Source organism: Pteropus alecto, unplaced genomic scaffold (genome assembly GCF_000325575.1).
Source record: "Pteropus alecto unplaced genomic scaffold, ASM32557v1 scaffold111, whole genome shotgun sequence".
Classification (NCBI taxonomy): Eukaryota; Metazoa; Chordata; class Mammalia; order Chiroptera; family Pteropodidae; genus Pteropus; species Pteropus alecto.
The window spans coordinates 2,614,784-2,627,738 of record NW_006431915.1 but is presented as its reverse complement, the minus strand read 5'-3'; the positions used below and the strand labels follow the sequence as shown (position 1 = coordinate 2,627,738).

The 12,955-nt window shown below is 48.5% G+C and overlaps 1 protein-coding gene across 12 annotated transcripts in view; it reads right to left on the bottom strand.

Annotated features, from left to right (window-relative positions):
- Window positions 1-12,955, bottom strand: part of ZNF462 (zinc finger protein 462) — a 130,965-nt gene that overhangs the window by 65,211 nt on the left and 52,799 nt on the right. For 7 of the 12 annotated variants that reach the window (XR_001518130.2, XR_001518133.2, XM_015599816.2 and 4 more), the window contains 4 exons: window positions 7,294-12,899; window positions 6,365-6,529; window positions 4,439-4,725; window positions 1,555-1,673 (listed from right to left, as the gene is read on the bottom strand). Coding sequence is in view for 8 of the 12 variants with exons in the window: in XM_015599816.2 (XP_015455302.1) it covers window positions 1,555-1,673; window positions 4,439-4,725; window positions 6,365-6,529; window positions 7,294-12,899 (6,177 nt within the window). In the remaining 4 variants the exon portion in view is untranslated. The remainder of the gene's footprint in view (window positions 1-1,554; window positions 1,674-4,438; window positions 4,726-6,364; window positions 6,530-7,293; window positions 12,900-12,955) is intronic. The other 5 variants (XR_003043844.1, XR_003043845.1, XM_006906077.3 and 2 more) reach the window with 5 other exon arrangements.

Sequence of the window (12,955 nt, the reverse complement as noted above, 5' to 3'; positions counted from 1 at the left end):
GGCACTCTTTTAAAGCCCTTCCTACAGTCCAAATCATTTACCAAATTCCCACTGGTAAAAGTGCTTTTGACAAAGCTGAAGCTTATGGGAAAAACTCACTAGGATGGTTTCCTAGCCGAAGAATGTATAATGTACAATTAGAAAAAAGTGACTTGAACCCTCTCACTCCATGGACTTAAATGGAATTTTCCTGAAGATATAAAAATACTAACAGGTACAGAGAAAAGCTCATTTGGCTAATACCTTGTCCCATCCCCCACCCCCAGCGGGGCTTAAGGCATCTGGAAGATTTCAGTAGTTTTTACTCCATTAAGCCAGTTCAACAGGACCCAACACTCAGGAGCTAGCAAAAAGAAAAGATCACATTTCCACAGGGAATGAGGAGATGGTAAAAGTGAAGGACTCAGGTTCTGGGTGGTTTTTATAACCATACAAAGGAAGCTAATAAATAGACCGAAGAATTCTACTTGACTGCAAAATTTAAAGCTAGAATTCTAAACGCCCTAGCTGAGGAAATTCAAGGAGGAGATCTTATTTCTTAAAAGAATCTCTGATACTATACACAGGTATTCTGAGCCTTCATTTCCCCAATTTCCCTTTGGTTTGATGTAAGTTCCTCTACGGTTGTCAAAACCTCCGAGAGAGCCACAGGCTACTGTTGAGTTAGGCTTCTGAGAGCAACTGAGAAGTCACGAAAAAATCTCCGGACCGCTCCTCATTGTCATACCTCTTTCTTGTTTGGCTGAGTTCTGATTAGCTACCTGTGGGCATCCTCTATCATGTGCAAGGTAGCGAAGAGCAGAAAAGAGAGAGAGGCTGCATCTTGTCAGTGATAAAGATGTGTTTGCTCTGGAGTCAAATTCTTAGTGAATGGACTCTATGGCTTTGAGCAGGTCATTTCATTCCGAGACTCTGTATCTCTATCTGAAACTGAGGGTGACAACAACACCTATCCTTTGGGATTGTCATTATGATTAAATGAGATGATGAATATAACATGCTTAGCGCAAAGCCTGGTAGGTAAGGGATGTTCATGAGGCAAGTACGATGAGACAGACTGATAGAAGGATAGAGACCAGTATAGCTCCTGGACATTCATGACCCAAAGTCACTTCTTATCTTGTGTTTCAAAATGTATCTAAGGCATCTTCTGAGAAATCTTGAGTTCTCTTTGCCCATTTGAACTTCTCAAGATTATAATGTTATTTTAGTTGGGAATTATCTTCGGTGGATGTCATAATTCTTGCATTTCCATTAGAAAGGCTGCGGGATTTAGAAATTTCTCTAACAAATAAAAACTGTTAATAGCATGAATCTGTTAGTAGGTACCTGTTAGCAGCATGAATCAACCGTGACATGGGTAACAGGGGCTTGGTATTATTTTGGCTTTGGGTGATTCTTTAATTTTTCTGTATTAGATTAAAATAAAACTAAACACACCACCATCTCAAGAATAACTTCTCAGGTCTGGGGCAAAAGACTTTTAAAATTTCACTCAGTGAAGACCACTGGATTTCAAACTCAGACAACTTAGCATCATGAACACCGACTCACCAGCATGAGCTTTGAGTATGTGTGTTTTCAGCCGGCTGTTATAGGAGGACTTGAAGGAGCAGATTTTGCATCGGAATGGTTTATGGTGTCCGTGGTGGGTTTGCATGTGACGATCCAAACTTTATACAGAAGGAAAGAAAAAAGAGGAGAATGACAGGATTAAAAACTACACACAACATGGTCTCATTTCCCTTTTCTAGAAATGCCATTTCTAAACGTTCAAAGTCATTGTTACTTTCCAATGATGGTGCTTACCAAAAAGAAAAAAAGAAAAGGAAAGAGTTGTACCTACTCTAATAAGAGAGGAAGCTAAAGGAAGGATGAGAAGAACGCTTGAGTGGGCAAAGGTTTTAAAATGGTTAACTACCTGCAATAGGCTGTCTGTTTCCAGGCTTTGTAGATATGCACCTGTGTTTAAAGGAAGTCACAAGATCCGAAGGTTGTCATACCCCTGATAAACATAACCATGCTTGCTGTACATCAGTCTTCCAGAAGCAACTTATAAGGCAGTTACTTAATTATAATGCATTCCCAGTACTTCATATTAATTACTAGTCTAAAAAAAATAATAACTCTACCAAATCAGGTGTGGTAAGAAGTTCTAATTTGCAACAGTACCCCAGAGAACTAGAGGCCATTCCAAACGACTCACCTGGGCTGGGTACCACTTACCATCTTAACATTCGCTCTTCTCCCGAGCTCCCAGGAAGCACTTTGGATTGCTTCTGGACAGCTCCCTCTGGACACCCTTTAGCTATCTCAAACTCAACCTACTCTAAACCTGTCCGGGTTTTTTTTTTTTTTTTTTTCTCCAAACCAAATTCTCTTTTTTACCTCCTTGTTTCTGTAAAGGGTGCTACCGTCCTCTCAGCCAACCAGACTGAAAACCTAGGTGCCATCTGTACTCTACCTCATCTCCCACATTAAGTCAATTTTTTCCCAGCTAGGCAGATCCTAGTTCCTTCAACCATTCCACAAAGTTCTATCCTAATTTCTTGGATCAACTACTATCACTGCCCTTAGTTGGTCTCTCCCATCTTTCTTCTTTTCAACTCAAGAGCATGAGCTATAAAGTCAGACGGCCTGGGATCGAATCCCAGCTATGACTTACAAACAAGTCTTGTGACGCTGAGCAAGTTCTATAAGCTCTCTATCCTAAAAAGCCTCAACTTCTCTTACAGAAAATGGGGATAATAAGGGGACCATACCTCATAGGGCTGTCCTGAGAATAAAATGAGATCATACATCAAGGCGCTTAGCACAGTGCCTGGCACATAGTGAGGCTCCACGAAGTTGGCAATCATGGTGACTTCATGCATCTCGGTCTCCCTTACCAGTAATGTAAATTATAAATTACTACTGTTTCATTCAAAGACTCCAAATATGGCGCTGCTCAAGTATTCAGACTTTATCTCCCGCTGTTCCTTCACCTGTTTTTACACATTAGTCAAACTGAACCGCCAGCGGGGCCCCCACGCACCTCTCACTCTCCTCCTCAGGCCTGCGCTTTCTCGTCTTCCTCCATGTCACATGTCCTTTACAGATGATTCAAGTCCTATCTTCCTACTTTAAGACTTGACTCGAATGCTCCCTACTCCATAAAACCTTCCGGATTCTTCCAAAGTGGAAGTCACATTTCTCTCCTTTGAAACATCATAGCATTTTATCGATGTACGTTTTAAAGACGTGCCTTATTTCGCCGCGTCATTTGTGCGTTTGCTTAATTTATAAACCGACTAAACTCTAAATTCCCTTAGATCACTGACCATGTCCTCGTTGTCTTTATATTCCCCCAAAGCCTCCAGCACAGCGCCTAGCACAGGGCACCGTCATTGACTCACAACGATTTATCGAGGTTCTACTGTGTGTCAGAAAACTTGACAGATGCTGTACAAAAAGATACTTATTGAAATAATGAGAACTACTCAAGTTTTATGCCAGTGCCTGGATCCAACGACAAAGATTAGATATTAGGCTCTGACTAATAATAAAGAGTTTGTAATCCATTCTGACCTCTGCAGAAGCACTGCCTCCTCCTGCCTTTCGACATCCACTAACTAGCACTTTATCTTTAAAGAAGCAAACAGCCCATCATTTATTTTCAATTATCATAAAAACAAACGGCACGTCAGTCTTACAATCAGTCACCTTCATCCAAGACTTCAGAACACATTATCGAACATTTCTCTCTCTTATACATTCGAAAGAGAAAGGCAACAAAAGGTTGTTTCTTCTCAGAGCCCCTCTTCCCATCACCCTGAAAAGCCTTACACAAGACCCCACATTTACCATTTCCAAGCTGTGGTTGGCAACAGGCAGCTCCTTCTTCTCAGCCACCCTGTACTTCAAGCACGTCTTTGGCATCCATCAACTTAACTACCTTTCAAGGTCTTTTTAAAAATATCGAGCAATGATTCTTTGGTCACATGGGCTAATAGTCCTAATTTTACCTCCTAGCCACTCAATTTCCCAAATGAAACTTTACTCTTCAAATGATGACTATGTTCTGGATGAATGTTTGACAGACGCACCAGTAAACTTATCTACTCTCTGGTTTTTCTTTGAGCAAATCACAGCAATACCTCCAAAATTGTCATGTAAAAAATGCCTGCATTAGTCAAATCTAATGTCAACTAAGCAATCTCCTGTTCTTAGCCCCATGTGACAGAAGGGGTGGCTCTGCATTAGTCAAATCTAATGTCAACTAAGCAATCTTCTTAGCCCCATGTGACAGAAGGGGTGGCTGAAGTTCAAAGTAACAGCCAAGTAAACAGCAGGCATGACCCACAGGCGGGGTCTTCTGACCCCTCTGAGCCTCTCCTGCTCTAGTCCAGCTGTGACACCCCCTCCCAGTTACCCCTTGCGACCCCTTGATAGTACTTACTTGTGCCTGAAGGCGGAAACGAAGGAGCAATATTGGCAGCTGTACTTGTCCTCGCGGGTGAACATGGCCAGGGCCAGATGGCTCCTCTCGTGAGAACGCAGCCCCTGCATGGACATCAGGACTCTGTCACATTGACTACAATGGTATCCCCCCGGCCGGCTTTCATCCGCCAACATTCCATCAAGCAAGCAGTGTTCACCATCCACCCGGTCCACCAGGGCGCCACTGGCATCTTTGGCTGCTTCCAATCCATCCAGGAACAAGTGGGAGGGGTCTTCAGCCTCCTGCTAAGAGAACCACACACACACACATGCCCCACCAACAAAATAAATATCCATTGTCATTTGCCCTAGCTTTCCTCCTCTCCCTTCACTCTCCCACATTCATCAGCGTTTCCTGCCAGAGCGTCCTTCCCCGACTCCGGCTCCCCGGGGACGGAGGGCAAACCCGGCCGCCATTCTTCAAGCAGCGGTGTCGATTTTAGGGCAACGTATCCGCACATAGGGCACTACTGCCTGGGAAATGTGAGAGAGGGGCTCTTCCAATTCGAAGACAGTTCACTCACTTATCCCCTATCTTCAAAAGAAAATTCAAATTGCGATCCCACCTAAACTGACATAAAGCAGGGTGAAGGTTATGGCTCAGAGATAGGGAAGGAAGGGAGGGAGGGAGGGAGAGAGGAAGGAAAAAAAAAAAAAAACTGAGTAGTTTGGGCATCTAGGAGCCTTGGGCCATCCTTGGGAAATAAAGGAAAGTGAAAGATCCTGCCCTCTGCCCCCCACACTCATCCCCTCCCCACAGACTGTGACTTCACTCCTTGACTGGGGGTTGCTGTATCATTGATTCAAAAAAAAAATAATAATAAAATAAAATAAGCAGCAGCCTGATTTTAAGTTATTCATGTTTCGAGGTGGCTCCTTGGATTACTGATTACACAGGAAGAGCCGCGCTGTCTCCCTTGAGTGAGTCCAGGAAACGAGGCAGGGACACACCACAGTGGCATGGAAGAAGCTGACCGCTGCTGCCCCCGGGAGCCACTGCGCTGCCGACAGCCAGGAGGCTTCAGTCTTCAAAGAAGAAAAGCAGGAGCTTTACCTCCATGCCACGCTGGCAAAACAGGACACAAGAACAAGAAGGGCAGATGACAAAAATATATTTACATATCCGGGGAGAAAGAGCAGAGCCCTGAACGAACTTCTCTGCTCAAAACCGACAAGCGCTTAGACATATCCTAGAAGGCAGGGATGGCGGCGTGGTTATTGAAACAGTGTCCGCTATTAGGATTACAATGTTCAAAACAGGTGGCCTAATAAAGGTCAGGGGAAAAGGGAAAGCAGTTGTCAGTAACATACAGGTGAGGAGATGGGGGAGGCAAATCAGGTCAACAGGCTCTCAGGGCCGACTGTGACTTGAAGACTTTTAGTTTTAGATTTACTGTCTCTTCCGCTCCTCAGAGGACCCAGGACAAGAAGGAAAAGATGGATTCTCTTGGGCTCTGTGCATCGTCAGCCAGATGAGTATAGTAAGAAGCCAGGCAGTGGGAAGAGCAGAAGACGATGGGAACAGAACCCACTTCATTCCTCTCAAGAGCTTGAGCCACTAGGAAGAGCAAACACCTAATGGCACTACATGCAGAATAGAAGCGCGACCCAGAGCCTCCTGCACCGAGAGGCCCGGGTCTTCCGTTCCCACCAAACTATCGACGTAGGAGGGAACCAGATCGAAATGCGAACAGGTCGAAACGCAAAAGATGAGAAAGGTCCAACCTGCAAAGAAATCAAAACAAGCCAGACCAATCCAAGCATCACTCAGGAATGACCACATTCGAGGACGCCCCTTCCTGAGCTGCTTGGAGCCAACGGGGTTAATGAGTAACTCGAATCGCTCGCACACAAGAATGCTCATCCAGACCTTCCCACGTCTCACCTTCACGGCGGCGGACACGGCTGGGACGCTGCCATACTGAACGTGCTTTCGGAGGTGATTGCAGATGGCTCGGAGCGTCGGGTGCACTTCCACACAGAATTTACACTTGTAGCCCACCACCTTCCTCTCCTTGATCTTTGGCACCTCTTCTAAGTGACCAAAAGGCTGGTAAAATACAGTGGTAGCCATCAGTACTCCGAGCCCTCCCTCAACGGCCGGCATTTATTCTTGTAGCTTACTAGCAGATTTTATTTTAAAGCGGATTAGCAGGTTAAAAACCAAGGGAGATATACGTGAGTATTTTTACATAACGAATTCGTCAGAGTCGTGGCACACTGCCTACTATGCAAAGTCTCTGGAACCCAAGTATGTTACGACTTGTGAGGAGAGAAGATTTCTGTGCAGAAGCCTCATCGTCACTGCCACCAAGTTATCTTGGTTTTCAAACCAATTTCAACTACGCAGGTGAAACGTTGCATAGCTACGCCATTTAGTGAGCTTCTTGACAAAAAAAAGAATCTACTCCTTGAGATGTTAGGTTCACGTAGCAACGCTGCAGACCGAGACATGGCTGAGAAGCGCTAATGAGACCAAGAGACGGTCCACAGCTGCCTTAGGAGGGAGAGCGAGCGTCGTCGTGGAACTGGGCCTCGGATAAGGCTACTTGGCAGAAAGAAATACAGAGAAACCACCCCAACCCTCCCCTGGGGAGCCTCGGGAGGAGTGAGAGGGAGGGGCACAGGACCGTGGAGAAGGGTGAGCATAGACTGGGGATAATCAAGCTCGAAATGTTTAATTGACTTATTGAGCTCTCTGGCAAGCTAAGTCACTAGGAAGCCTGTAGCAGTTTGGCTGGCAACGAAGAAGTGCATGTGGGCACCAGTGATGAGAGGCCTCCTGGGGGAAGGGAAATCAAAACATATCCTTACCCTCTCTTGTTTGAAATCTGCAAAAGCACCATCTGCATATTTCTGCTTGCTCAAAAGCTGTTTCCTCCTCTCCTGACGTTTGGCACGCTTCTGGAATTCCTCATTGTGAACGTTCAAGTGTGAGGTCAGCTCCGCTGTGCTTTGCAGTTTGCTATCACAGTGCTTACACTGGTAGGCGGAGTTCTGCAGGCGAGGGCCGTTGCCTAGGATGACGAAGTCCCTCTTCAGGTCCCGACTGTGGTGGTCGGTGTAATGCATGCACAGCAGCTCGGCCGTGCTGAAGGAGAGCTTGAAGCACTTGATGCAGCGGAACGGGAGCCACTCGATGTCCGGGCCTTCGCCTCCCTCCACCTCGGCTTTCTCAAAGCTGCCTCTCTCTTCCTCTTCCAGCAGCAACGGCTTCTCGTGCTCATCCGCGTAGACCGCAGTGAAGTAGCCCCCCAGCTTGCTGGCGTGCTGCTTCTTGGGGAACACCCCCGGGTGGCGCTTCATGTAATGGGACACGATGCCCTTCTTGCTGAAGGACTGGAAGGAGCACAGGGAGCACTTTTTCTTCTCCACGGCTCGCCGGAGCTCCTCGCTGAGCTGCGGGGAGTCGTCCTTGGGTGGGGACGGGATGATGACCTTGTTGGGTTTGTCGCTGATGGTCCTGGAGGCTGCCAGGCAGTGGGTGTAATACGCATCGATGTCGTGGCGCTTCTGGTAATGGGCCGCCAGCCCTTTGCGTATGGGGTTGGTGTAGGCACACAGGGCACACTTGAAGAGGTTGTTCTTGCCCTCCGGCTGGGCTCGGACGTTGTTGTGCTTAATGCGGTAGTGCCTGGCGATGCCCTTCCTCGTGGAACAGAAGTACTTGCAGAGCTGGCACCGGAACACAGTGTGCGAGACCAGGTGCGAGGTAGAGAAGTGAGAAGTGGACACCGGCTCCTCTCCCACCTCCTCCTCGGTGATGGAGACTTGGGAGGGGCTCACTTCAGTGGTTATCTCGGGCTCGAGGGAGACTGGCAGCTTCGGAGGTGACTGGGAAAAGACATCAAATTCGGGCTGATTGTGATACTTCTCATAATGGATCTTGAGTTTCTCCAAAGTGCCATGTGTGTAAGGACACAGCTTGCAGCGGTAGGCGCCGTAGCCTTGCTTGAAGATCCTGCTCGTCTCCTCCACGTCGTTCTGGGCTATGTCAGCCGATTGTTCCACGTCATGCACAAAGTCCTCGGCGGTCACCTTGACGGACGGGTGTCGCTTCTGGTAGTGGGTCAGGACACCGTGGATGCGGGTGTTGATGTACGGGCAGTGCCTGCACTTGTAGACGGCGCCTGGGTTGATGTCGATGTCCTGGGCAAAGTCGGCAGCCTTCACTTTCATGCCCGGGTGCTTCTTCCCGTAATGCGTGAGAAGGCCATGCAGGTTGTTATACTCAGACTGGCACACCGTGCACTGGTACGGGGTGGAAGAGATGGCGGGGTTGGCTGAAGAGAGCTGGATGCTTTTCTCCGGGGAGAGTCTTGGATCCTCCAGGCATTCAGGTTCCTGCTCAGGGAGCGGGGTGGGCATACTGTTTTCACAATTCATATGGCCCACCAACTCTTCGGATGAAGGGATGTGATTCTCAATAACATCTTTCTCCTTGATGATATCCAGCAGCACCGACTCATCACCATTCATGGCCCAGGGGTGGAATGCTTGGTAGTGATTGGTGATGTCCCAGATGGAGAGAGCTTCAAAAACACAGTCTCTGCATCTGTACGTTTTGGCTTCAGCTGGCATCGTGAGAGAGGGAGGGGATGGGTCTGGCCCAGCCCAAAGTTTAGTAGCCATGTAAGTATAGTCAACGTAATGTTCTGGGTGCCTCCTTTGGTAATGTAGGAGCAAACCACTGGGCTCCATGTGGGAATAGATGCACCACTCGCAGTGGTAGCCAGCTTCTATCAAGCCATCTAGAAATGCCCACCTCATGATGGACGTGACTGTGGCCTTCAGGGCGGGGTGGTCCTTCTTGATATGCTTCCTCAGTGCATAGAAGTAGGGGGAGGTATACGAGCACTGCCTACATTTGAGCGCTCGCAGTTTGGTTTTGTCCCGCTCCACGCTGGAGGGGGAGACAAGCACGCAACTGGCAGGCTTCTTCTGGTTACGGTCACAGAGGCTTCGGATGGTGGCCGTGTGCTGCCGGATCACGTCTGCATTGGCCTTGAAGTCCCGGTGCTTCTTCTGGTAGTGAATGAGTACCCCTTTGACCGTCCGGTTCCCATAATCACAGTGCTGGCAAAAGAACATCTCATTCTCCACAGGGGGGCCGTCTCTCTCGGAGCTGCTTCGGTTCAGCTGTTGCATGGGGGCAGGGGGCCGAGGGGAGCCTTGGGGCCCCTCAGCCCCTCTCATCATTGCAGCTGTGGGAGGAGCCTGTCTGATATATTTGGCAGTGACCTTTATTTCTGGGTGTCTTTTCTGGTAGTGGACAAGCACGCCCACAACTGACCGATTGCTGTAGGAACAGTGTTTGCAGTAGTAAAGCTCAGTACTGAGGTCTGGTGGCGGGGGTTGTGGGGGGGGTGGGGAACCCATGTTGGACATTTTGGGAGACATTGGAGCACCCACCTCAAATGATAATTGAGAAAGGGCAGAGCCCCTGTCCACAGACACCATTCGCATGGTTTTCTGGATCCTAAAGTAGGAAGCCTTTTCTTCAGGGTGTTTCTTCTGATAATGAACCAAGACAGAATGCATGTTGGGGCTCGCAAATGAGCAAACGTCACAGTCGTAAACGACAACGGTGTTAACCGAGGGGTCCTTTTGATTTTCACATTCTGGAGTAAACGTCTTTGAAGGAGTGTTTTTATTAAACGTAGCTGGCAAACCGCCACCACGAGCCACGGGAGTGGACGTCGCCAAGTTCTTGGGCGCCGAGTTCAGAATCTCCCTCAGAGTCTGGGATTCCGTGTTGAGCCCTTCCTGCTGCTCCACGACGTAGCTGGAAAATATCATCGCGTTGTTTATCTTCACCGTGGGATGCATTCTTTGGTAGTGCGGCATCAGGCTTCTCACATTCGGGCTCGTGTAGGAACAAAACCGACAGCGGTAGATCAGGTCTGAATGGTCGAAGTTGAGGACATTCATGGCTTCCGGGTGGTGTTCGCCGTAATGCTGCTGCAGGTCTTCGAAGTTGGTGTAATCGATGTAGCACTCCAGACACCTGTACACCGCACTGTGATCGTTGGGGTCCAAGATGTACCTAAAGCTGAACTTAATGTACGGGTGCATTCGCTGATAGTGGGTGCTGACGCTCCGGGCAGATTTGTTGTTAAAGTCACAGTGTTTGCAATAATAAAGCCTTCCAGGGTCACTAAAGTCTGCATTTTCATTGTTGTGCTCTGTCCCGTAGATTGGCGTCTGGGTGCTGAGCAGAGCAGTATTGGAAATTTGATGATCCTTCAAGTTTGTCGAGCCGTAATAATCCTCTTCATCTTCAGAAAGGGTGAGCTCGATCTCAGCCCCATTGGTGGCGTTGTAATCATGGGTGATGTTTCTGAAGTTGGGCTCCTTCTGGGGCTCACTGGCATCTCTCACCCAAATCTGCTGGGTTGAAAAGGCAGTGGGCACCTCCAGGACTGCCTCTGCTGGCTCTTCTTCCCGGTCCAACTCAACCTCTATCTCCACTTCATTGTCTTCCTCTTCCTCCTCGTCATCCTCGACATTGATCACCGCATCCTCCTGCTGTTTGGTTTGGTTAATTTTGCTCTGCAGGTTGCTTGCGATCTCGTCGATCCTAGTCCTCTTCTTCACGGGCGATAAATCGAGAGGAAAGTCATTAGCGAGCTTCCTAGAGGCCTTAGCTACAAAATTGTTCTTGGAGGACAACCCAAGAATTGAGGTCTGACTTTTCTTCACAGTGTTGCTGGAAGAGGGGTGGCTGTCTGTCTCACTTTCCAATGGTAGGCTGGAGGGCGGCCCCTCGAATTTTGGCAAGTTGTCGCAGAATGAGTGTTTGTGCTGCTGATGGACTCTTAGCCCTTTCAGAGTCGTGGTGGAGTAATTGCACATGGTGCATTTGTAAGGGTGCAGAGGTGGGGCTTGCACGGATGGCTGCGGTGGCTGTGGCGGTGGGGGCTGTGGCTGGGGTGGCACCTGATGTGGTGGCTGTAGCTGCGGTGGCTGTGGCTGTGACGGAGGTGGTGGTGGCGGCGGCGGTGGTGGCGGAGGCTGTTGCTGCTGCAAGGGATCCAGCATGACTCCTGACTTTCTACCATTGATGCTCGAGCTCTCGTAAGACACTACGCCTTCATTCAGTGAGGAAGAAATGCTTTCACTCTGGGAATTCATGGCATCCCAATCTGACGTTGTACCCGTGTGACACTGTTTGTGAGCCCCCAGCTTTAACGAGCTCTTGCAAGTAAACGGACACTCGTCACATTTGTAGACGGCTGTCTTTCCAGATAAGTGGATGTTTTCTATATGACGGGAGATGCTACGTCGATGCATGGTGAGGAAAGGACAAAAAGGACACTGGAACCTGTTCATGAATCTTCGAAAGGGAATCCCCTTTGTCTCCAATAATTTGTTGCCGTCCGACCCCATGAGCTGCTCTGCAGACATGGCTGCTGTCTGGTGATCCATAGCATTTAAGCCGTTCTCGCTGTCTATTTCATTTAACTCTTCATCAGAACTAGAGTCATTCAGCATGCTGTTAGTTTCCAGGTCGGCAGAAGAATTGGTCATGTCAGCCATTCCATAACGAGATCTCTCTGCCAAGTTAACAAGGCCAGAATTGTGAGGTGACTTCGGCTTCATCTGAGGGTAAGACATGGGCGAAAACTTGGAAGCTGAAGAAGAATTGGGTCTCATGATGGAGTTGCTGATGGAGCCCCTGTAGTTGGAGACGTTCGCGTTAGCTATCTCCCGGCTTGCAGCATTCATGGACAGGTAGGTGGAGTTGGGGGTGGGGCTGGGGGCGTTCTTGTTCTGCACATCAGGTAGATTCGTCCCTTCTTGTTGCTGTCGGAGACTGGAAAGGATCTTGACCATACTGCGGTGTTTCTTCATCATGTGGTCACACCAGCGTTCTCGGCGGGGTGTCTGGTAGCTGCACCACTCACAGCAAAAGTTGCCTCGAGACTTGGTCAAAGGTTTGACCATGGATTCTAAGATGCTGCGCTCTACAACCTCCGCTGGCAGCTCCTTGCAGGGGTCTTGCAGGGACATGGGAGGGACCATGGGGTCTGGCATCGGAGCAGGAGCAGGTGGGGGAGCAGTGGTCTCCTTCAAATTGTTTTTGTGGTACATCTTCTGATGCTTCAGTATTCTCGCCCTCCTTGGTGACTTGTATGTGCAAAACTGGCAAGAGAAGACCTTTCCAAATCCCTCATGCATCATGATGTTATAATTTAAGGATCCTGGAATGGGGGGTCCCACCGAACTCCCTTCAGCTTGGGCTCCGTGGACCTTCCTAGTGTGTTCTATGAGGAGGTTTTTTGACCTGAAGTAGCGTACGCAGAACTTGCATTGAAAAAACTTGTTTGTTGGTTTGGGATTAGGGACAATATGCTGACTGTAATATCCTGGACTGTGGCCATAGTAACTTCCGGTTCCCAATGCAGCTGCATTTTGACCTACAGAGAAAGCATAAGGTAAGTGGGAGGAGAAAAGCCAAGCAAAAGAGAATTAA